We start from the raw sequence: 26,660 nt of genomic DNA, 5'->3' as shown, positions 1-26,660 counted from the left end.
CCTCTGGCTGGTGGAGGTTTGTTAACCATGACTTTGACTCTCTTCCTCAGGCTGGTGGAGGTTTGTTTACCATGACTTTGACTCTCTTCCTCAGGCTGGTGGAGGTTTGTTTACCATGACTTTGACTCTCTTCCTCAGGCTGGTGGAGGTTTGGGGTAGGAGGCTTTTTCTATCAAATCAAATCAAAGTTTGTACACAGTTTTGCAGATGTTATCACGGATGCAGCGAAAGGCTTGTGTTTCTAGCTCCAACAGTGCAGCAATATCAGCAATACAGTAATATCTGTTTTCCTGGGGTTTTGTGAACTTTGTTATGTTTTTCCAGTCATACTGTTGTTCCGGTCATACTGTATACCTGGTGGCTGTGTTTGCAACCAGTCTTTCACTGCACTCCGTAGTCAAGATGTTTTTCCTCTGTTTAGAAATGTATCTTAAGGTGTGATGATGAAACACAAACAGGCAAACACTCAACATGAAACACATCCTTTTAATGTACTGTGTGTCTGGATGAAGCATTTTTCTGCTTCTCTAAAATAGACCTAAAACACCTCAAAGGTGTATATCCATGCTACTTTCCCCAAGGACAAATAGAAAAATACTCAAACATTTCCCCTTTCAATAAGAGTCAACAGAAAGTAATAGCTAAACCAACAAGTGAATCGTGATCTTTTGAGATAGTCTGGCATCACGTTTTAAACTAGGGGCCACCATCGAGAGTGACGTGATGACCTGTTCTTACTAAGGCCTGGAGTTTCTCACAAAGTCAGGAAAGACTTCTGGCCCTCTCATAGCCCTGTACCAGGCATGAGTGGTTGTTGTACCTTTTATATTGCTAAGTAATAAGATATCACAACGACGTCTTAAGGAGTATATAAACCCGCCAGGTGACCAGCCAGTCACAGGAGGCTGTAATCTGACAAATGTCACTTCCAGAACTAGGTTTCACACCCTGGTTTAGTGGCATTGATAGACATCTCTCTAGCCTACATAAACACCGTTGCACTGTTATTGTCGGTCACCTTCTCACTAAGATAACAGAGTATTGTCATGTAGCATTACATTTTGCAACAACAATACTAGGCATAGGACAGGGAAGGGAGGGAGTTACTGCTCCCTGTTAGGCCTATTTGTTTTCCTAATCTGTGAGCGGCTGAGGTTGGATGAACAGCGGAAGGCTTATTTGAACCTAACCTGCTTTGAAAGGCTACACTTATCTCTAAATACGCTCTATGTATAATTTAATTCTTGCTGGTTTAAGAAAATGGGGATTTGCCTCTGAGCCTTTAGGAGGATAGAATTCAATGCATGTTTTATTTTCTTTATCCCCCTCATTTGTTAGGATATTTCCCTCTATCATACCAGTAGAGAGTTGCAATGGTTGGATTACCATATCATCTATTCCGTTCAAAATATTAAAACATGACAAAAAGATCAAGTGTACATTTTCGTTCTTTGGAGGATGACTGTGGTCCAATATTTTGCATGTAACTTTAGAAAGCTAATAACCTCCAGTCCTTTCTCTTTCTACCGTCTTTTAATTTATTCATTTTAAACGGCTCTTTTCTTCCACGGCTAAACACTTTATTGCCTCCGTTCCTTTGGTTGAAATGCTACTGAAAGGATCAGATAATATGAATAGAGGCTTTAACTATGGAAACAGTATCAATGAGAGAGGGAGTGGAGCGGGAATGGAGGGGAAGGAGTTTGTGGTGAGTTCCAGGGCTCGTCTTGGCCTCTGAGTGGCACAGCCTTTTGTGCATAGCCCTGGAGCGCTTCATTGAGGGCCCATCGATTTCAGGCCCAGCGTCTAGCTAGCAATCATCCATTGCTTCCCTATCTGAGCGCCGCCACCGCTGTTCACAGATCAATGGGGAAATGGAGTGTTTGATAGGACTAATTCTGCCTGGCTCATGGACTGTGTCTGCCACAGTGTTTCTGTCGAGGGCTGAGGAGGACTGAGGTGCACCCGCCTGCTTGGCAGCTGGTGAACGCAAGTTCTCCTGTGGTCCCTAAGCCATGTCGTCCTCCTCTAACGGAGTGATTGGGGTTGGGCCTCACACGCCTACCCAGCACTCCACACTGTGATCTTCCCGGCTGATCCACAGGAAAGAATCCCACTTCATTGTGACAGATAGGAGTGATGACTCATCGTATTAGGTCTTCTCATTTGGGTTCCAGTGGTATTCAAACTTTTTCAGTTTGGACCCCATTTCTTCCCACCAGAATTTCTGGGGACCCTACTTTTTTTCACAATAATTTCTCACGACCCCACCCCACCTCAAATCTAATGACAACCTTAAAAGCGGTACATTTACATTTTTTACTTCAACAAATAACCTTCAATTCTAATTTAAATGAAAAGTAACCAATAAATACTGTGAAGTTGATCATGGATTTTGTTTTTGCAACAACGCAGATCTACAGACGGGAATCAAATAAATCTCTAACCAAAGAAAACACAGGCTTCAATCATTCCTGTAAACTTGGCAGGAGTGCTGAACCATTAGTGCATTTTGCGGTCGGTTTCGGTTACATTAAAAATGAAAGGTTTTCGGTTTCGATTGTTAGTGTTGAATGCTGTAACAACACAGAATAAAACAATGAATACAATGAAAAGTCCCATGATGGTAGTGACTGCCAATTATTGCTTATCACTTATTAACCATAATTTATTCACATTAGTTTACTTTAATAAAATAATTCAATTCTTGTGTATATTATATTAGTTTTATTTGATTACTTTTTTAATGTTACGGTTTTCTTCTGGTGAAAGAGAGGAGGACCAAAATGCAGCGTGGTTATCTTTATACATCTTTAATGAAAGATGAAAAATGAACAATACACAAAACAAGAAACGTGAAAAACCGAAACAGCCCTATCTGGTGCAACAAACACAGAGACAGAAACAATCACCCATGAAATACCCAAAGAATATGGCTGCCTAAATATGGTTCCCAATCAGAGACAACGATAAACACCTGCCTCTGATTGAGAACCACTCCAGGCAACCATAGACTTTCCTAGACAACTCTACTAAACACAACCCCATAAATCTAATAAACCCCTAGACAAGACAAGACACATAAATCACCCATGTCACACCCTGGCCTGACCAAAATAGTTGTTTAAAAAACAGACAATAACAGATATGTTGGTTAATCGCTCAGCACTAACTGGCAGCAAGCCAACCTGTTACCTGGATGGCTTGTCTAACAAGCAAAGAAATTATAATCTTCTTGTAGCAATACCTATTACCCAGAATGTATCACAAACCCTATTAATTACCTAATTGACAGTCAACTTCAATAAAGGTATGAAAAAGGTACAAACACATTCAGGTAATATATTCCACATGATAAATATCCCCACATCAATAACAGTCAATAAATGTGCTTTTCACAATAAACGGGTGTTAATCGACACATAATACATAATCAGGACATACATAATCAGGGAAGACTTTGGCTTATGTGACAGAGGACATTGGACAATAGTCACAAATATATTCACTCAATAAAATTGTATTTTTCAAATAATCTTTATCAAAATGTTTGTATATTGTCCAATACAATAATCTGTACTTTTAGTTGTTTGGTATTTTATTTTAATTTTATTTTAAATATCTATAAAAATGTACCATTTTGGCACCCAACTTGAGGTTCACGACCCCAATTTTGAATCCCACTGTTATAGGGTGTCTGGTTGTGATATGAGAAGATATAAATCCCACAATTTGAAATGATCTATGGGTGTTGGGAGGGATAGTGAGATTTTGTTTTTCCCTGAGCAGTGGACGGAACAGGGATTGAATCAAGAATCAAAGGTGCGTTGATATTTTTTTCTTCTGGCTCAATGTTTCCTGACTGTTACTCTGTCAGATGATTTACCACAGTTTGGATCTCACTATGGGCCAATGCGGGTGAAGTAGCACCTTAGGAAGTCAAACCCACATTGCTTTTCAGTGTTCAGGGCCGCAAAAAATCGTAACTTTATCCCCGAATACAAGTTAAATATCATACGATATCCTGGGTATGGTACAGTATGCATGGTGTGTACAGTATCTGAGAACTCAGGTATTATTGATTGGACTCTATAGTAGCCGGGTGGCAGGTGGCGCAGCAGCTAGAGTGTTGGGCCAGTAACCAAAAGGTTGATAGTTTGAATATCCGAGCCAACAAGGTGGAAAATCGATGTGCCCTTGATCAAGGCACTTAAGCCTAATTTGCTCCAGAGGCGCTGTACTACTATGGCTGACCCTGTAAAACAACACATTTCACTGCACCTCTCTGGTGTATGTGACAATAAAAACATCCTTATTTTTTTTGTAAAAGTTTACAATGGAGATGCAGACAGAAAAAAACAGAATGAAATAGAACTGTATTATCTAAAAGTCAAGTGTACTGAATCAATCCATTCATCCATTATGGAAAGTATGGTCATGCTCTGAGAGACAGAAAGGGATTTGGTGTAAATATTTCATGCACAGCACCAGTGAGTGAAAGGAGGAACACTTGATTCCATTGCAATGAGGGAAACCCTGTAGTCTACCCCTCAGCATACTATGCTGTCTGAACATACTGTACTGAACGCTGCAGGAGGTTGATATCCCCCTTTAACCTGTAGCCCTCCTCAACTACACCTGGACTGGAACTCATCTGCAGACTGCTTATTAATCATTAAAGGGAAAGACTTCTCCTTGGAGAAGTCACAATGTTGTAGCTTCCAAAATGGTTTGGTCGCAAACCTGGAGTACGATTGGGGAATTTCTCAGAAAACACTTTAGGTTTCGCAGGTTGTCTATTTATAGAAATGATCAAAGCTGTTGGACTAACAAGATTTTTCTTGGAATAGAGAGAAGAATGGACCATTGGCTGAACAGTTTGACTGACGCCAAACTGCTTCTGGCAAGAAAACAGTCTGTCTAAAGGGGTTCTCAAATCAAATCAAATGATATTCTGCCTCTGAGTTAAAGTGGGTATGCTGTATGCTTCCACTGTTGAGGGTTCAAGCCCTGTACTGTAAGGGTTCAGATGAGTTCAACTCAGAGTAGACTCATTATATATAGATGCACGGAGAGCAGAAGTGAATTGAACCAGTGAACACTCTATTAATAATGGTTCATAATACAGTAAAGGAGAGAGTTTGAATGCCATCTTTTTAAATTGATTATCACCTTGCCTACATGGCTAATAGACGTGGGGTGCATCAACTTCTGCAAAGTCTCAAACTGGAGAGGACTAAAAATACAGGGCCAAGTGCGTCAGGGCGGCGGTAAGAGCCATGTCAGCTCATGATTAATTAAAATTGACGAATGTAAATGATTTCCCCGCCAGGCTGTACCTTTTGCAGTCATCTGGGCACAGTAGAGCATTTTGGCATCCAAGATGCTCTGTAATTGCTTAAATCTCACACTGATTCCCCTTCTGTGGGTTTTAAGGTATCTCCAAAATAAACAGGGGGAAAGTGAAAAGAGGGAATGAATGCGCTAATTCCACCACCCAGAGTTCCCGAGCACAGCAGCACCCGCGATTAGAATGGTGCTTCTCTTTATTTGGCCGCTCGGAGGCCGGAGAGCGCCTGGAGGGGAAACAATTAGTCTATTCATAAAGAACATGCAAAAAAAACAACAATTATATTTCCAAATCGTCTGTATCATTGTCTGACAGCCGATAATTTCCCCATGTCATCATACACGTCTGTAGACACGAGCACAGTGCAGCACACAGCAGGCCATTGTAGCAGATAACAACCGTTTATTCCACAAATAGCCTGAGCTTGCCTTCACCTGTAACTGTGAACCGTACATGTAAGTAGGGGCATGCTGTGGTTCTTTGTCAAGTCTGCCCCTTCGTCTGAAGAAATGAGAGGGTGGTGAAGGGGAGGCCTTCGATGGAATGTCTCCCACAGAGTTACATAGGTTGCTGTACTTGTTATTCCTCAGTGCCTGTTCTCCTTCTCTCCTAGCATGTCAGGACAGCAGCACTGGACGCTTCTGGCCGTCATGGCCCTCCTGGTCCTCACAGTGACAGCAGGCGAGGGGGGGAAAGCTGAGAAACAAGGTGAGAAACACCGGCAGATTGGTAGCAGTCAGACAGACAGTTGATATGTGGATGGAGGGGGATCTCCTATTACAGTACCTGCTACAAGGTATGAATGGTAATTTGATGTAAAGCTCAAATCAGGTCAGATTTGTGCATAAATACACTTTAAGCAGGGGGGCTCACTGCAGACTCACAATGACAGACGCACATCTCGGTGCTTTATATATTTGAATACTTTGACCTTTCACAGTGGTAGTGTAGCTCTAGCCTGGCCTAATTACAGCCCACATAATTATGTTCCAGACATAACTGCAGTATAAGGTTGGTGTGTGTGTGCGACCCTGCAGGGAAGAAGGAGCGTAAGTCGGACTGTGGGGAGTGGCAGTGGAGTGTGTGCGTGGCCAACGAGGGTGACTGCGGCCTGGGCACCAGGGAGGGCACACGCACTGGCACCGACTGCAAGCAGACCATCAAGACCCAGCGCTGCAAGATCCCCTGTAACTGGAAGAAGCAGTTTGGAGGTGTGTGAGTGTGGTCATGGGGAGCGGACTCACATTTACAATTCAGCATGAACATGACTGGTCTAGGGATTTTATGTCATGCTTTTTTGGTCATATTTTTTGTTATGTATCCATGTCCATTAAAGGGGAAAACATTCTGCTACTCAATGGAGTAGGATTTCAGTTTAGCTTCCAATTCAGTTTTCATGTATGGACATCCCCAGAGAATGATGGCCTGGTTCAGGAAATTACAGCCTGGGTGTATACAGCAGGGATGTGTGTCATCTTCAAACAGAGCATGGGCTTCCTGCTACTTTCCCTACTTGCTTATAGAGCACCACTTACTCCTGATTCAGCTCACACTCAGGCGGTCACGTGTGCTTTGTTAGCACACGTGACCGCCCACCTGAAGCGTCTTACCAGTCGGCATGAAAAGCTAGCTATTCTCTGGGGACACTTCAGGCTGAGGAGTAAGGTTCACACATGCCCATATGCTACACGTGTTCACTGCCAAATTATAGGTACAGAGGCACACGCTTTTAGAGCACTCTGTTTTGAAGATCCCTGTAGAATTCCCAGAACAATGGTCCTGTCAACCCCTCCTCACCCCCCCCCCCCCCCCCCGCTCCCCTCATCCGAGTGCCCTGGGATTTCAGAGCCAGGTTACACCGGCCCAAGCTTTTATCTGAGAGGAGTAGGGAAACGAGTGTCACAGCCAAGAGGGAGCTACGCCAGAGTCCAACAAAAGGAAGGGAGCGAGATGGAGGGATGACAGACACACAAACAGACACACAAACACGCACACACACACACGAATGCGGACACATTCTTACACACAAGAACGGGGCATGGCTAACCTTTCCTGGAACAGCCCTACATCCTTGGGGGAGGAGTTTAAGGACTGAATATAATGTAAAATAAGATCCTTAATGAAATCCAACCTGTAGACTGCTTAAATGGTTTCCTTCCATAAAGATAATAAAATATAAAGTGAGGGAGTGGAGGCCCTCTTTGAAAGGCAGAGAATGCCAGACTGTCTGTGTATGGGAAAGACAGATGGAATCTTCAGAGTGGAGAAACTGGGAAAAATGGAGCATAAAGGAGACAATCCGGTCTTGGCAGGAAAGCCATACATTGGCTAATAACACTGTGCACCAGTTGGTGGTTGATAAAGAAAGTCCTGGGGCTGAGAATTGTTGGAATGTAAATATTTTTTCAAATATTACCAGTTCTGGTGTTTTTGAGTAGAAGATCAGATTATTTAATGGATTACAAAAAATAAAAAAAACTTTTCCAGTAAAAGAAAGTATGTTCCTGAACAGCAGCTCTCTGAGCTTGAGGGTCCAGGTCTTAATTGCTGATTCTAGGCCGAAAAAATGTAATTACATGTAATTTTCTGTTTGATCAGCTGTATTAAATCTATGGGATGTCTTCTGGGTGCTACAATCACCATAATACAAGCAACCTGGATTTAGGGGTAAACGTAACATAGTAATTACAAATCTGGGACACTCAAATTAGTATGATATGGTATGTATTCATTTGTTGTTACGTCCGTCGTTAGAAGGAGACCAAGGTGCAGCGTGGTAGGCGTACATTTCACTTTATTTTCAAATTACACAAAAAAAAAAAAATCCAACCGAACGTCAAGTTCTGCAGGCTCCACAGCAACTATGCAAAAACAAGATCCCACAAACTCAGGTGGAAAACAGGCTGCCAACGTATGATTCCCTATCAGAGACAACGATAGACAGCTGCCTCTGATTGGGAACCAAACCCGGCCAACAAAGAAATAGAAAACTAGAATGCCCACCCAAATCACACCCTGACCTAACCAAATAGAGAAATTAACAGGCTCTCTAAGGTGACATTTGTGTGACATTTGTGGCTGTCCATCCATTTTGTATGATATGTTACAAATTACAATAAGTATGATATGTTACGAATTCCAATTTGTTGTTAATGTTAGCTAGGGGGCTAAGTGGCTAACTCTAACATTAGCTAGATGGTAGAGCCAGTTGGAGCTGTTCTGTGAAGGGAGTCATACACAGCGTTGTACGAGATTTTCAGTTTCTTGGCAATTTCTTGCATGGAATAGCCTTAATTTCTCAGAACAAGAATAGACTGACAAGTTTCAAAAGAAAGTCCTTTGTTTCTGGCCATTTTGAGCCTGTAATCGAACCCACAAATGCTGATACTCCAGATACTCAACTAGTCTAAAGAAGGCCAGTTTTATTACTTCTTTAATCAGCACAACCGTTTTCAGCTGTGCTAACATAATTGCAAAAGGGTTTTCTAATGATCAATTAGCCATTTAAAATGATAGCTAACACAACGTGGCATTGGAGTGATGGTTGCTGATAATGGGCCTCTGTACGCCTATGTAGATATTCCATAAAAAATCTGCCATTTACAGCTACAATAGTCATTTACACATTAACAATGTCTACACTGTATTTCTGATCAAGGATTAGCCCCCTTTTTTTCAATTTTCGCCTAAAATGACATACCCAAATCTAACTGCCTGTAGCTCAGGCCCCGAAGCAAGGATATGCATATTATTGATACCATTTGAAAGGAAAACGTTGAAGTTTAAGGAAATGTGAAAGGAATGTAGTAGAATATCACACAATAGATCTGGTAAAAGACAATGGCAAAGAAAAAAACAACCATTATTTTGTATTTTCTCTGTACCATCATCTTTGTAATGCAAGAGAAAGGCCATAATGTATTATTCCAGCCCAGGTGCAATTTAGATTTTGGCCACTAGATGACATCAGTGTATGTGCAATGTTTTAGACTGATCCAATGAAACATTGCATTTCTGTAAAAAATGTTGTATCAAGACTGCCTAAATGTTCCTAATTGGTTTATTAATAACTTTTCATGTTCAACATTGTGCACATTCCTCAAACAATAGCATGGCATTATTTCACTGTAATATCTACTGTATATTGGACAGTGCAGTTAGATTAACAATAATTTAAGCTTTCTGACAATATCAGATATGTCTATGTCCTGAGAAATGTTCTTGTTACTTACAACCTCATGCTAATTGCATTAATCTATATTAGTTCAACTGTCCCGTGGAAGGGACACCGATCCCAAAGAAGATTTATTAATGTTATTTTAATGGACAAATAATGTGCTTTTCGTTAAAAACAAGTGCATTTCTAAGTGACCTCAAGCTTCTGAACGGTAGTGTATATACAGTAGGTATGTCTGTAACAATCCTGTAAAATGTGTGTTTTGCATTGTACATGTATGTCTGTTGTAACCATCTTTCTGTAGGTGAATGCAAGTATGACTTCCAGGCCTGGGGAGAGTGTGACATGGTGACAGGGAAGAAGAACCGGTCAGGGGTGCTGAAACGAGCTCTCATGGATGCCACCTGTCCTAACACAGTGAGCGCCACCAAGCCCTGCGGCAAGATCCCCAAGACCAAGCTGCAAGGTAGGCTGAGGGGGAGTGTGGGAGAGCATACCAGCAAAGCCATAGATTTACATATATGGTACATATATGTCTTTACCAGTAGTGTATATCCTGAGGGGTTTGAATGGTAAGATAAACCACTGCAAAGAGAACACATGTTTGGTTAATTCTTAACTTACAATACCAGGAAATAGTGTAGGTACCAGTCAATATATCACTAGGCTAAAAATATATATACAGTACCAGTCAAAAGTTTGGACACACCTACTCATTCAAGGGTTTTTCTTTATTTTGACTATTTTCTACATTGTACAATAATAGTGAAGACATAAACACTATGAAATAACACATGGAATAATGTAATAACCTTAAAAGGTGTTAAACAAATCAAAATATTTGTTATATTTTAGATTTTCAAAGTAGCTACGCTTTACCTTGATGACAGCTTTGCACACACATTTTGTCAACCAGCTTCACTTGGAATGCTTTTCCAACAGTCTTGATGGAGTTCCCACATATACTGAGCTGCTTTTGTTGGCTGCTTTTCCTTCACTCTGCGGTCCAACTCATCCCAAACCATCTCAATTGGGTTGAGGTCGGGTGATTGTGGAGGCCAGGTCATCTGATGCAGCACTCCATCACTCTCCTTCTTGGTCAAATAGCCCTTACACAGCCTGGAGGTGTGTTAGGTCATTGTTCTGTTGAAAACAAATGATAGTCCCACTAAGCACAAACCAGATGGTATGGCGTGTCGCTGCAGAATACATCAGACCAAAGGACAGATTTCCACTGGTCTAATGTCCATTGCTCGTGTTTCTTGGCCCAAGCAAGTCTCTTCTTATTATTTTATTTGGGTCCTTTAGTAATGGTATCTTTGCAGCAATTCAACCATGAAGGCCTGATTCAAGCAGTCTCCTCTGAACAGTTGATGCTGAGATGTGTCTGTTACTTGTGTGTCTGTCTGTTGTGTCTGATGTTGAGATGTGTCTGCATTTATTTGGGCTGCAATTTCTGAGGCTGGTAACTCTAACTAACGTATTATTATTGTTTTTGTATTTTTTAATTGAACCTTTATTTAACTAGGCAAGTCAGTTAAAAACAAATTCTTATTTTACAATGATGGCCTACCCTGGCCAAACCCTCCCTTAACCTGGATAATGCTGGATGCCGCCCTATGGGACTCCCGATCACGACCGGTTGTGATACAGCCCGGGATCAAACCAGGGTATATAATGACGCCTCTTGCACTGAGATGCAGTGCCTTAGACTCTGTACCACTCGGGAGCCCTTATCCACTGCAGCAGAGGTAACTGGGTCTTCCTTTCCTGTGGCGGTCCTCATGAGAGACAGTTTTATCATAGCGCTTGATGGTTTTTGCGAATGTGCTTGAAGAAACTTTCAAAGTCTTGAAATGTTCCGTATTGACTGACCTTGAAGTAATGATGGACTTTCGTTTCTCTTTGCTTATTTGTGTTGTTTTGCCATAATATGGACTTGGTCTTTTACCAAATCTTCTGTATACCACCCCTACCTTGTAACAGCACAACAGAAGGGCTCAAATGCATTAAGAAGGAAATAATTTCAACAAATTAACTTTTAACAAGGCACACTTGTTAATTGAAATGCATTCCAGGTGACTACCTCATGAAGCTGGTTGAGAGAATGCAAAGCTGTCATCAAGACAAAGGGTGGCTACTTTGAAGAATCACAAATATAAAATATATTTTGATTTGTTTAACACTTTTTTTGGTTATTACATGATTCCATATGTGTTATTTCATAGTTTTAATGGCTTGACTATTATTCTACAATGTGGAAAATAGTCCAAATTAAGAAAAACCCTTGAATAAGTAGGTGTGTACACACTTTTGACTGGTATTGTACATGGTTGGAGAGGACAAAACACAAAGTTAAAGGATCCATTTTAAACACAATAGTCAATACATTGGAGAGTCAATCTCCATAAATGTGCGGAAGCGTTGGAAGATGATATTACTTTCAGGTAATTAAACCGTCAGAAAAGGACCATTTTCACCTGCTCCTTTTATGCTTTATATTTAAAGCATGTTGCCACTTTCAGTCAACTTTTTTCCTCCTTTAACCTTGCTAACGTATATTTATTAGCATATTATTTGGCAGTACTTTCACAGCTCACACTGATGACATCCTGCTGAAGACTCCACATCCTCTGAATGATTCATTCTGCGATAGTGCTGGACTTGTCAGAGATTCATGTTTAATCCAGCTCCACTATGGTGGGATTAGCCCCTTCACTGAGCCTAAAATGTTCAGTGGGAGTGATTTCTATAAGTCTTCAACTCGGGTGAACTAAGGTAAATACAAGTATTGAGCAGTACAAGTATGAAACTGTAATGCTGCATTCTCTCAGTAACTGACAGTAGACGTCTAGACTCACCCATTTAAAGAAGACAATAGGAGACGTCAAGAAACATCGATTTTTCTCTTTCAATTATGGAAAGCAGTGAGACTGAGATGGTCATGTGAGTTAGTCCAAACAGAACTACTGATCACAGGACATGACATGGAGGATTGCAGATGATGGTTTTAGTTGGCATTTCGCCCAACAGACATTATAGATTCCTAATGTATTTAGTCTTGGTTCATTTCACCTGTCTGATACAATGAACTAGATGAGTATCTTAATAGAATAATGATATTTTGATAATGATATTTAGGTCAGTCACAGTTAGCCCTGTTTGTCTAACTACTTAATTCAATGCGCTGATGAACATTGCCATTCAACATTCATCAAACCGTGTTTAACATAAGACATTCTTTGCCATTCAGTTTGTTATAAGACCTCATGTCCAAACATGACAAAATGTTCCAAAAGCAAACCAGATGAATACTTTAGTTCAATGCTCCATCATTAATACAGTGACAGAATGTTTCCAACATGTAGAAGACAACACACAGATTTTCATCTATTTTCCCACATAAAGGCTTCATTAACGACTCCCACTTGTCTGTTATTTAGCTGATGACTCCCACTGTTAAAACCAATCAAGTGAGAGCAGAAGTTGTTTAAAAAATAGAATGAATGCTGCATGATGTTGCCGGTAAAGGACTCATGGGGCTAGTGTGTACATTATGTCCAATCTGACTGCGTTTGAGAAGTAGGCTACTGTGGTGATATGTTGAGAGTGTGAAACTGGAATCAGGGGAGATTTGGCAGCAGCCCTGACAGTAATCTACTGTATGAGAGGGTGTGCCAGAACAGAACAGACTCTCCAGGAGCGACTAGACCAGAGCCTCATTGTGTTTCAGGCAGGCTGATTACAGGTAAAACAGTTTTCCTGCTTGAGGACAGAGAAAAACACTCCTGTCAATCTGACTGTGATTTTGGGTTCAATTCAAGTTTCCCTCGCCTCCTAATAACCTGGGAGTTAGGGAAATCAAAAGGCTAAAAAGCTGGTAAGACTGTAAGACTCTCACTGTGACGGAAAAAAACATGTCAGATTGACAGTGGAGTGGAACCCTTGGCTTGGGTAATGGTTCTCGAAAAAATTACAATATCTTTACACATAAGCTGAGCAAAGCCTATTTAGGATGTCACGTGCAAGGAATCTGATCCAAATTAAAAGCATATTTGTGTTGGTGTATTTTTTCGGTGCACATGTATTTCAGTGACAAAAATAGCAAGGTGACACACAGAATTAACATGATTTCTGCAGTGAATAACATTTAATGGTAATCTCTGTACAGTGTGTGTGTGTGTGTGTGTGTGTGTTTGTGCGCGTGCGCGCAAGCACATGAGCAGGACTGTATAGCACTGTACCTGTATGAATTATCACATACTCCCAAATGAATCCTGTTTGATGGAGGCCTGTCCTGTTTTAAGTCAGGCCTACTGCCCTGGGGAGGGTGAGAACCACAGTGTGAAAGGAGGGAGGGATGACGGTGGAGAAGAAGAATGGAGAGAGTTGAAAAGAAAGACCTGCTATCTGAGAGTATGATTTCCCATGTCTGCCATTTGAAAGATAAGCCCTGGTAAGCTAAAGGGTTACTGGGAAACAGAGAGGCTGACGATGTTTGTGTGTTGTGTGTGTGTGTGTGTGTGTGTGTGTGTGTGTGCGCGCTTGCCTGTGTGTGTGTGTGTGTGTGTGTGTGTGTGTGCGCGCTTGCCTCTGTGTGTGTTTGTGTGTGTGTTGGAAGGGGATTCCAGGCCAGGCAGAGTCACAGAGGAGGGATCAGAGGACTTGTAATGAACCCGGGCTACAGAGCGAGGGACTATCTCACTTCCGGCTGGGGCCACCATATCCACCCAGTCATATTTACAATTCTAAACAGCCACCTTGTCTGCTGCTGCCAGGAGCGATGGAGAAAACATCTGTCAGGTCCATAGTCTTGAGGAGACAATGCTGCGAGGCAGCGAGGGAGCGATCTGAGATTCAATGTCTTCTCCCTTGTCTAACCTCAGGAAGAGACGGGCCCCACGGAATGAACCGGAAAGGCCGGAAAACAGAGAGTGACAGAAATGAAGCAGAAATGAAACATTATGAATACCTGTAGAATTCTCCTATTCTCCTCCCTCCTTACCCAGAAGAATGAGCAGGGGAGCCACAGTGGGGAGCGGAGAATGTCAGAGATGATTTAGGAGGAAACAAAAGGCTTTATAGTGATGAAAACCCTGCGGCTGCCGTCAAGGAGTTGTTTTACGGTTTATCATTCCCCTGAGAAGGGCTGTGCTGTTGTGTCTCTGTGTACAAGACAGCCCATTCAGACACAGAATTCAGTCTTATTGCACTCGGCCTGTTTCACGGCATCCCGGTTCAAAACACATTCTCTCCGAGCCGCTCTGATTATTATGAGTCTGTGTCAAAAGTGCGGTGGCAGAAATGAGAGCGGAGAGAGTACACAGTAATGTGCCTATGCAGCAGAAAGCACTCCGGCATGGTGAGAGCTCCAATCTCACAGACGGGGCTCGCAGAGGGAATGTGATCCTCTCTGTCTCCCTAGGGAGCCAAATGTGCTTACAAAGGCACAGGCAAAAACACAGTTAAACAAATTAAAAACGGCCAAACAAATGGAGCGAGGAGCAATTTTCAGTGGATTTGTATAAACACCCTCGTCCCAATCTCCAAACTCACAGAACTCTCTAGGCTTGTCCGCAACACGTATGCTTATGAGAAATGTATAGATTAGATAGCAGGTCCCTGGGGCATTGACGTCAGCATTATATTTGAGGAGGATTCGAGTGATTGCACACACATTATGCAAGTTAGTAGCACAGGCAACATCTGGTAGGCTATCATCAATCAGTTAGACACTTGTGAGTCATCTCTAGGTCTGTGCATTGGCCTGATGCATATCGACCCTTACAACGGGTTCATTTATACCCACTTATTAATGATTTGCAAATTCTATACAAGCAAGGAATCATTACTTCTGTATTTACCGATGGATTGCATTGTTTGTTTATCAGGGATGAACGATTAGCATCGGGATGATTTACAATACTTTATATGCTGATTATCATCACATTCTTCACATTAATGCTCCACTGCTGATTGGATGTTTCACATAGATTATTAAAGGGCATGTGAAGGATAAGCAAATGATTCCTCAATGTTTTCATGACTTTGTTACTGTTTAATGCTGATGGCTTATTGTACTGTACAAGACATGGCTTGGTACAGTATATTGGCTAATGCTGCATTGGTGGTGAATAGATCGATTCATGTGCTGTAAATTTAAATACAGTTTGAATTGTTCTAATATGTTGCAGTGGAGCAGCAACGTACAGTAGTATTGATGGAGTGTTTGTTTATGTTGAGGACGTTTTTCTCAGATTAGCTGGAGAGGGTGGCAAGGCTTTCATTAACAAACTGACGTGGGAGGATCTTAAATTAGTGGCAGGTGGGAACTTTCTTTAGATCAGGTACAAAACAAACAGGTGTTGATTAGCCAGTTGACATCCTCGTCTGTTACCCCCACCAACAACATCCCACCCTGTAATCTACAATGATAGGAGCTCCTGGGGGAAACAGACTATAGATGAGTCCTGCCTTTTCCTTGTTGTTTACTTTCCCCCTCACGCTCTTCTAAACACACACACACACACAGACAGACAGACAGACAGACAGACAGACAGACAGACAGACAGACAGACAGACAGACAGACAGACAGACAGACAGACAGACAGACAGACAGACAGACAGACAGACAGACAGACAGACAGACAGACAGACAGACAGACAGACAGACAGACAGACAGACAGACAGACAGGAGGTATGTTGCTCCTGTTCATCAGACCAGAGACTGGGGTATGTTGCGCCTGTTCATCAGACCAGAGACTGGGGTATGTTGCTCCTGTTCATCAGACCAGAGACTGGGGTATGGACTGTGGTTCCTGTCACGGCTGCCAGGTACTAAAGCCACTCTGGGACGATGATAAAGCACTTTTCATGTTTGTCCACATGCACAGTAAACCTGTGGTAGGATTAACAACACATCCAGGGAATGAATGAGTGAGACAGGATCTTGAAGTGGAGTGCCAGTTAAGGCCCAAATAAAAATAGCAAAAGATATTCCCTGTTTGATGACCAATGACAAGTTCTACTAAAACCCAAATGGTTCATGATATCTAGAAAACTGGCAAATTCACTTTTCATGGAAGACTGTCTGAAAGGCAGGTTATGATATTCAAAAACCTGACCGCAGGGTAGGTGACAGTATGCATGTAGATTCTAACCTGATGCCCACCTGTTTTTGCAGATGCCAAGAAGCCGAAGCGGGAGGGGAAGAAGAGGGAGCGCACCCCGATGGATTAGTGGTGCATCATAGGAAGCAGGAAGTGGAAGTTGATGCTTATACTGCCCCATCTCAGCATGGTTCCTATTTGTTTGTCCTGTAGGTTTATAGAGGGGCCTGTAGCAGCTACACAACAAAGAGTTGGATAGTAGTGATAAAATGTATTTCTTTCCTAATTTCTCATAGGAAAATCTTGTAGGGGATTTAATACTCTGTGTGAATAATACAAATTAAGCATTTCTTACTAAAATGCTTAGTTTATCATTTTTCAGGGTCATTGTTGTAAAAACAAAATATATTGGATTTTTGGTAATATTACATAACATCCTTTTTGTTTGAGGTGACAAAATTATTCTCACTCAAATCAAAAATAATTTCTTGCATGTCTTGATTTAAAGCAGCGTCAAGTTAAAACCTTGTGCAATTACTGGGGTTTTAAAGGTTATTTTGCTGGTACCCTCAACAGCAAAATTGCTAACAACTTTTCTAACAATTATTGAGGGCATACATTAATAAGAAACATAAGTACTCATTGATGTAAAGAAAATTCCTTTTCTAATGTTATCTACAGTGAAAGATGTCAACTTTTATCAGATGACTGTATACATTAGCTACTGTACTGTACAGTTGTTAGTGTGTAAGAGGTTGTGTCCAGTATTAGTTCTGGTCTTCCTGCTATTATAACTCACTTTGTAGTTCCCCCGCTCTCCAGTTGAACTCTGAGCAAAACTGTTATTGTAGTTTACAACTTGAGTTGACCTGTCCTAATTATCGATTACATTTAAAAAAAAAATAAAGTTTGAAATGATGTCCAAATATGTGTGATGTTTTACTCACCTTGATTGAAGTAATTACATGTTCAGATGAAGTTATGGAGGCTTAATATGAAAGCTAAATATAAACCTAATGTGTGCAATTTCCAATTCCGACCTAACAAGTGATACATTTCTCCACACCACTATCATTTCAATAATCTGGACGCAAAATGCCATGAAACATTTTTCATACATTTTATTTTAATTGATTTAAAAAATGAATACGCCTCCATAAATCCACTGAATATGGTTAATATTTTACAGCTTCATAAGTGAGTGGCCAGTGATATTAACACTCAGCTTCGCTGTCCAGAACTATTAAATAATCAACTAATGGTGCAAAGGAAATCATTAACATTATTACTGTACATTAGGGGTGAGGGAGTATCATATTAGGACAAGGGAGGGTGAGAAGGGAAGGGAACATTCAGATAGCTATTAAACACGTGTAGACTTATGTACATTCCAACTGTACCTCATCCAAATGACATATAATGTATACTATAGAGATATATACAATTCAAATAATATGTTTTTAACAGACAATATATCGACCGTATTAGGAGCCATGAGGCACAGCGGATGAGAGCACAATGATTCGATTTACATACTGACGCAACTGAAAAATGAACACCCTGTACACTCGTAAGAAAAACAAGGTGCTATCTAGAACCTTAAAGCGTTCTTCGGCTGCCCCGAAAGGAGAACCCTTTCAAAGAACTCTTTTTGGTTCCAGGTAGAACCCTTTGGTTCCAGATAGGGCTCTTTTGGGTTTCATGTAGAACCCTTTCCACACAGGGTTCTACGTGGAACCAAAAAGGGTTCTCCCTGGAACCAAAAATGGTTCTCCTATTGGGACAGCTGAAGAACCTTTTGGAAGAGTGTACATTGCTGTATATATATTTTCCACAAAATAGGTTTTTATCATTTGTATTCTGTTTGTCCATTTGAAGAGATATTTCAGTGAAGTCACACCTACAATGGTTCAAAATGGTTCATTCCCTCAAGACAAGACTTTGAATATGTTTCAATAACAATTCCCCCAGATATCTGGAAGAGGTCCAGATTTTTCCAATACTACACTGCATGTTGTAGCAGCTGGTCTCACAGTTTCTCCCTACGGTCAGTCTGTGTCCCTTTTCACTCATCACTCATTTACAAGTTGAGACAAAATGGATGCCGAACACACATCAGCACTTCATTGTTTGTCAGTAATGGATTTGTTTCTCTACAGATTCAGCAAGTTACTACTTGATTCTCCTCTTCGACTGATCGTCAGTCTCACAAAGCCCAAACATGCAACAGAGTAAAAAAAGAGTGGGACAGTTGAGTGTACTTTAGTTCAGTTTTAAATGTCACACAGCAGTGGTCCGTTCTCTCAGAATTGCATTTGTTTTCTCATTTACTTAACGATGATTCTTTCTTTCCCGCCATAATATTGTCACTCCAACAAAACACATGTTCAGTCTGGATGCAGTACTCATCTAACACATACTGATACACTGTTCAATTCTAGATTTTGTACAACAATATAATAGATATAGCTTTATAAAACGTGATACAAAATGTACAGTATGATGATCATATTGTGTTTACACGTGTTTAGGCAAAAATACATGTTTGTCTTGTAAATCTTTATCTTTCAGAGTGTGTCTTTGGAAGCCACTTGCTTTTGAGACACTTTTCAAACAGGGAATGTGAGGTGAGGACAGAAGCAACATTGTTTGTTGAATCCTTTATTGTTTCTTACCCCCCTGAATGCAATGTGTGGTTTGTGTTTCTATGGGGTTGTCTTTATTCACAGATGCCACTTGGTGCTTTGACATGCTAAAGGTCTCTTATAGAGCAAAGCACACAGACACACAGACACACAGACACACACACACACACACACACACACACACACACACACACACACACACACACACACACACACACACACACACACACACACACACACACACACACACACACACACACTCTCTCTCTCTCTCTCTCTCTCTCTATTGTACACAGACAGACAGACACACACACACACACACAGACACATCATGCCCATAGGGGCATGTGCCCCATCAGATTTGGCCTGTTTAATTAATATATATATATATGTGTGTGTGTGTGTGTGTGTGTGTGTGTGTGTGTGTGTGTGGTTGTCGTTGTTTTCTCTGTAATACTACTAGCCACCTAGCAATTCTATAAAGTTGTTTTTTAGCCCAGATAGATTCCCAATCTCCCAACCTCATAAATAACTACCATGAAGCCATTTCAGGCTATCAAGTTAGAGTAGCTAGCTTGCCTATCATCTTAGCTGGCATGCCTGCTGGCAAGGTTGGTTGACTTTAGAAAAGCAAGCATTAACTAAATGTACTGAATAAGACTCACATTCCTTTCAATCTTTTACCCAGATTTTTAGCAGAGATGCAGAGAAGCATATTTAGTTTCTTTAAAAAAAGAACCACCTTTCAGGAGGATACAGACAGCTCAAGAGGTATGTTTAGATATGCAGAAAAATAGACACATTTGGACATATAATTAAACATAATGATTATGGGTCTAGATTGCAGAACAAAAGCTGTTTCAGGTGTTTGAAAAATGCCAAATTATCCCCCCTCAGGACCACCCCCCAGCCACCTTCACATAGATTTTTGGGGTGCATAACACCCCTGCACACACACACACACACACACACACACACACACACACACACACACACACACACACACACACACACACACACACACACACACACACACGCACACACGTGTTAAAATACCCTCCAAACCTCCAGTGATGAAATAGATTAAATTACATGTTTTCCCCCTTTTACTAAACCTACGCCTTCTACGACCACAACGAAGGAGAAAATAAACATTTTAGACTTTAGAAGATCTTGTGCTTTTCTACATCTATGACTGTCACCTTAAATTGCACCACCATCTAACAAAAATGTCATCTACTGAAAATATAAAACATCAATTTAAACATCAATGAGCAATTATAAGAATGGGTAATAAGTAATAAGGCACTTCAAATTGCTCAGTATACAATGTGGCGATATATTTGTCTGTTCAGATACACTTCGCATACCACATCGCCTTGGAAACATGGCTATAAGAGGCAGAAGCAGCCCAACTATCTCAACTGGAAACAGAGACTCAGGATGCTCCCATCTCAATGGGTACTAACCCTCTGCTCAAGAACAGACCAAACAACACAGTAACAATCTAAATAAATACTCTTTCACACACTTGTCAAGTACACTATCAAAACATCACAATTCTAACTAACTAACTACTAAACCAAAAAATCCCCAAAAATCTAATCGACCACAACCATACATTTAGGGAGAAATAAATGTCCCTAAAAAGGTTTAGCCCTTTGAAACAAGCCGTGTGAAGAGGAGCCCAGCTAGCTCAGACGACACATGATGATCTGTTGACGCCATGGAGACAATGTTTATGTGATGAAAGGGACATATACAGTACCAGTGGAATGAGGCTCTTCGTACGTCGACAAGTGAATCCACTCAATGAGAAATACACCCCCCCACATGGACAGAGAGCATGTCCTGTTGTTACAGTATGGTAATAAAAAGTCTAGCCAAAATCCATCTGAGAGTTACTGTACTCCATCACCTTGTTTCCATCATTCCCTAGACTATACAGTAGCGTGGGATTCCTGAAGGACGGGTCATTTATTTTGTGGAAACCTTTGGTTGACCCTGTCTGAATTGGCTGACAGTATCCAAACATGGTACCTAAGATGTGAGAGCCTGTTGCAGACTTATCAGACCGTACAAAGTGGACAGTGCAGGATTTCTTTTGTCCTGTTAGTCAAACGATATGCTGTTGACAGGGGAGGAGTGCTAAAGGGGTGTGAGCTTTCCACTGTGTCTGAAAGCAGCTGAAAGAGCATTCCGCTGAGACACAGTGAGTGACAGCCATCTTGTCTGGGGGCGGTGAACCCTGTCCCTCCATTGGTGATAAATGGCTGTCACTTTCCGTCAAACACCCGGATAACGGTTCTCTAAAAAGAGAGAGCACTTACTTTCCTGCTGGTATCACTCAAACAACAGCTTAGCCTGAGCTGAATCAAACGTTCCGTTCTGGGAAGCTAGGAGGCTCTTAGCAACACCAACCACTGAGACATGTGACAGATGACACCCAGACATGGGTCCACTTATCAACCTGACGGATGGCTGGATTGTGAACTTGGATGGATGCCTCTCGCACACTGCTGGGCTCGTGCAGTCGAACAGATTGACTGAATTATACGAGCCAGGCTTCCAGAGGACAACCTGCATTTAAATAAGGAAGATTGCAAGGATTCAGATGATCTTCATCCTCTTCCACTTCCTTTGCCATCACTATTTCCATTAAAAGCAGAATTTATTAATAATTACTCATGACCTAAATGTGTGAATCTAGTGAATTTGCAGTAGGTTGCTTTGTCTTTTATCTTTCCAATATTGGGGGCGATGTTAGTCATAACAATGTCATTAAGGGGGAGGAGACACTGGGGGACAATGTCAGAGAGAGAGAGAGAGAGAGAGAGAGAGAGAGAGAGAGAGAGAGAGAGAGAGAGAGAGAGAGATAGATAGATAGATAGAAAGAAAGAAAATGCAAATATGATGTTCCTTATGTTTCACAGGCCTTTAAACAATGCCCTGATATAGTGGACGTCACAGTCACACATAACGGGATCAGGAGCAAGTGGGACACTAAGTGGGACGGGAGGGGCTGTGTAAACCGAGCACGTAATAGCCAATCTTTAATCTCCAGTAGGTGTTCCAGATCATTTTATAATCTGATCAGGCTCATGGTGAGTTTCCATTAAAGGCCTGTCCCATATCTCTCTTTAAGGAGACTGCCTTAAGGGGCTGCTCAATGCGGGTGTCATTTTCTGTTAAGCCCCCCTAGCAACCAACGTGGCGACCATCCCATGGCTGCTTTATATTCATTACTTAAATTGGAATACATTAGCATGTTAGAGATAAATGGACTGTGTTGGAGATCAGCATACGGTGTGGACGACATATATGGACACAAATAGTATGGCACAAAACCATGGGAATTCTAGTGTCGTAATATTTCTAACATCATTAGACTGTGATCTCAAAAACACATACATAAACAGTACATATGACTTCATCTATATTCATGTGATGAAACACACACACACACACACACACACACACACACACACACACACACACACACACACACACACACACACACACACACACACACACACACACACACACACACACACACACACACACACACACACACACACACACACAGATGTAGATGAATTAGTACATCTAACATCGAGTAGCCCTTATAATTCACAAGGCCATGGCCTGTGATTATTGGTATATAACCCCATTCTGGGGTAACAACAGAAACATGCACTGAAATAACCTCTAAATCTCCACGGTATGACACTCTATCAATCACTCTACAACCTTGGTAACCTCTACCTAACGAATACAAACCACCTCTGATGACAGCAAGACAAAATATAATCCTCTTCATTATCAGTCAGGACTGACATACAACAGGCTCTTGTCACAGGCGGTAACATCTGCAACACAGCGGGATCAAATTATGTTGAAAATCCAATCTCAGAGGAATATCCAACTCACCCCTGGAAAAGCACAAGATCCCTTCCTGTATAATTGAATAGGCTTTGGCTCCAAGCCCCTGCCAACTGCCACCCTCTGAAATTTATTTACAAGCTCCAAGCATCAACACACTTTTAGAAAACAGGTTCATTAAGGGTTCTGAAGCTGTCCCCATAGGAGAACCCTTTTTGTTGTCCATGTTGAACTCTGGGTGGAAAGGGTTCTACATGGAACGCAAAAGGATTCTACTGGATCCAAAAGGGTTCTACCTGGAACCAAAAGGTGTTCTTGAAAGGGTTCTCCTACGGTGACAGCCAAATAACCCTTTTTGGTTCTAGTTAGCACCTTGTTTTCTAAGAGTGTAGACTATCTGACAAAACAAACATCTTAATATACAATCAAATAAACATCAAATTCATCATGTAATGAATTGTTAGAGATCAAATCGCTGATCATCTAAAATGATGTGGAAAACGAATAGCAAGCTAAATAATGTAATTGAACAATGCCTTTTTGGATGTATTTTTACATGATCTATTTATTTGTTTATACTCATGACCATTTTCCACCCTTTTCTTTGGTGGGAAGTATCTACTTTTTCAAACAAGTTTCCTAACCTCAGACCTGCGTTGTGATGAGAGGTGACCCTGGCCAGGCCTGGTCTCTGTCCTGCTATGCCCTTCAGGGGTCACTTATGGTCCATCCCTGGAGATAGGAAGGCTCCCAGCCATGTTACTCAGTCGTATATGAACATGTCAGAGAGGCAGTTTAGACAAGCTGCTCTGCTTTGTGTGCCGCCAACACAGAGTGCCACCGGCATACAGATAACAGTTTGTAGTATGTTCTGTATGTCCTTGTGCTGTCTCTACTGGCGGACATCTCCACTGAAACTGTGTGATGGATCATTCTGTCACGCTCAGACTGATGCACACACACACACACACACACACACACGCACGCACGCACGCACGCACGCACGCACGCACGCACGCACGCACGCACGCACGCACGCACGCACGCACACACACACACACACATTTAGATTTTGCGTATACATTGATATATACAGGTTTCTTTTTTTTACACTGAATTTCAAACGGGAAGTTTGTGAATTCAGTCAGCCCTATTTTCCCTTAGAATTTTGTCTTGTGCAGTGCAGAGCTCTCTATCCAACTGTCCTTTTCAAGTTCGGTCTATTTGTTCTCCTGGCTGTGCGCTTCTTTGTATGTCTTATGTCTCAACAGTTGCATCACAAATCTCATTCATCAGAGCCAAACCCAACATGGCTGCAGGATACAAGTTCTCTTGTAGAGTAAAAACAAAGGAAAGGGACCACACCATAAACACGTCTCTCTCTCTCTCTCTCTCTCTCTCTCTCTCTCTCTCTCTCTCTCTCTCTCTCTCTCTCTCTCTCTCTCTCTCACACTCTCACACTCTCACACTCTCACTCTCTCTCACACTCTCACTCTCACACTCTCTCTCTCTCTCTCTCTCTCTCTCTCTCTCTCTCCCTCTCTCTCACACACGCACGCACGCACACACACACGCACACACACGCACACACACGCACACTCGCATCTATATTCATCTAGCTGACCTAATGTTTTTGTATTGGCAGAGGAGGAGATGTTTGAATGTCTTTTTGAAAGTGACATTGCAGAGGGCATAGCAGGCGGGGTTGATGGTGCTGTTTATGTAGCACAGCCAGTAGCCGATAGTCCAGACTGTGCTGGGGATGCAGCTGGAGCAGAAGGTGTTGATGAGCACCATGACATTGTAAGGTGTCCAGGTGGCCACAAAGGCCACCAGGATGGCCATGATGGTACGGGTCACCTTCTTCTCCCGAGACGGTGGTGCTTTCTTCTTCTTGGGCGGCTGCTTGGTCATCTTCACGATTTTCCGCGCCACGTGGTTCTGCTTCTCCGTGGCGGGGACGATCTCCACCGTGGCGTTGGAGGGCGTGTAGCAATCCCCCTTGAGAGAACTGGTCTTAATCTTGATGCAGGTGAGTTTGGAGCCGCCTGCCTTGGCCCGGTGGCGGGTTGGCTGCTGAACGAGCTCGGTGTTGCAGTTTGCTCTGGATGGCACCGCTTCTTCTTCTTTGTGGTTGGACGCCGCTGCACTGCCAGATGTCGAGTCGTTGGAGCTCTCTTTCTCCTCTCCGTGGGCACAGTTCTCCCTTCCCCCGTCTTCACCCTCCATCTCCCCCTCTCCACCCGTGGTGGATGGGCCCTTGCCGTTCTGCAGTTTACCGTCGTGCTGGTTCGCCACGTCATCTGTGGCTTGGGTCGTGCCCTGCTCTGTGTCCTCTGCTGTCAGGTTGTTGTTGATGGGCTTGGCAGTATTACTGGCCCTTGCCTGCTCGTGGGACAGGGCCTCTGGGTTGGGCCCTGACGGCTTCCTGGTCTCTTTCTTCACCCGGCTTTTACTGGCTATAGAGATCTGTATGTAGAGAATGACCATGATGATAACGGGCAGGTAGAAGGCTGCGATGGCCGTGCCGAAGGTGACTGCTGCATTAGAGAAGAACTGAATGTAACACTCCCTCTCAGGCACTGTCCGCCCGCCCACGATGAACTGCCAGAAAAGGATGGCCGGGGCCCACAGAATGAAAGACAGGACCCAGGCAGCAGCAATCATCATCCCTGCCATCTTGGTGGTCCTTTTGACAGGGTAGCTGAGGGGCTTTGTGACACAGAAGTATCTGTCAAAACTGATGATGAGTAGGTTCATGACAGATGCGTTACTCACTACATAGTCCAAGGCTAGCCACAGATCACACACCACAGGCCCTAAGGGCCAGTAGCCAATCACTATGTATACTGTATACAAGTTCATGGAACACAGCCCGATGATTAGGTCAGCACATGCAAGGCTGAATAAAAAGTAGTTGTTGACAGTCTGTAGGTTCCTATTGACCTTAATGGAAAGCATGACCAGGATATTTCCAATAACGGTGACCAGGCTGAGGGACCCAGCCACCAATACGATGAACACCACCTCCACAGTCTTGTATGGGCTTTCGGGTTCAATGACAGGCCCTGCGTCATTGCCTTCTGAGGCATTCCAGTAGGTGAAGTTGGTGAAATTGAACATCTCCATTGCATCTGGTCTTGGGGATGTTCTTCTATTCAGTTGGGGTTCAGGCGTTGAATCGCCTTTGCACCTATGGAGGGAAACAGAGGAAAATAATGGATTAGATAATTAACTATCCTAAATGCATACATCAAAATTCTAATTTAGGGAAACTACTGAAAACTAGGGCTACATCCACACATATAACATCATTAACATTTATCTTTATTTAATAATAATGAATGTGTGCGACAAGGTGATTAGCGGAGATGTGCTATGAAAACAAAGTTGTTTACAAACAACGATGAGGACTAATGAGATTGTCAAGTTAAAACAAGACATTCGACAACTTGCTGGTGGTATACTGCTGTTGAAAACAGGCCTGGTAAACAA

At 42.2% G+C, this 26,660-nt stretch overlaps 2 protein-coding genes across 5 annotated transcripts in view; one reads left to right on the top strand and one right to left on the bottom strand.

Moving 5' to 3' along the window:
- LOC115107107 (pleiotrophin-A-like) overlaps window positions 1-17,564 on the top strand; it is a 61,745-nt gene extending 44,181 nt beyond the window's left edge. For all 3 annotated transcript variants that reach the window (XM_029630497.2, XM_065008349.1, XM_029630496.2), the window contains 4 exons: window positions 5,964-6,058; window positions 6,388-6,561; window positions 9,832-9,993; window positions 16,713-17,564. In XM_029630497.2, the coding sequence (XP_029486357.1) occupies window positions 5,965-6,058; window positions 6,388-6,561; window positions 9,832-9,993; window positions 16,713-16,768 (486 nt within the window). In that variant the 5' untranslated portion in view covers window position 5,964 and the 3' untranslated portion in view covers window positions 16,769-17,564. The remainder of the gene's footprint in view (window positions 1-5,963; window positions 6,059-6,387; window positions 6,562-9,831; window positions 9,994-16,712) is intronic.
- A 178-nt stretch (window positions 17,565-17,742) lies between these two features.
- LOC115107106 (muscarinic acetylcholine receptor M2-like) overlaps window positions 17,743-26,660 on the bottom strand; it is a 77,924-nt gene continuing 69,006 nt past the window's right edge. For both annotated transcript variants that reach the window (XM_029630493.2, XM_029630494.2), the window contains one exon: window positions 17,743-26,358. In XM_029630493.2, the coding sequence (XP_029486353.1) occupies window positions 24,777-26,294 (1,518 nt within the window). In that variant the 5' untranslated portion in view covers window positions 26,295-26,358 and the 3' untranslated portion in view covers window positions 17,743-24,776. The remainder of the gene's footprint in view (window positions 26,359-26,660) is intronic.

This window comes from Oncorhynchus nerka, linkage group LG23 (genome assembly GCF_034236695.1).
Source record: "Oncorhynchus nerka isolate Pitt River linkage group LG23, Oner_Uvic_2.0, whole genome shotgun sequence".
NCBI lineage: Eukaryota > Metazoa > Chordata > Actinopteri > Salmoniformes > Salmonidae > Oncorhynchus > Oncorhynchus nerka.
The sequence above is the reverse complement of the archived record's forward strand: the minus strand, read 5'-3'. Positions and strand labels throughout refer to the sequence as shown.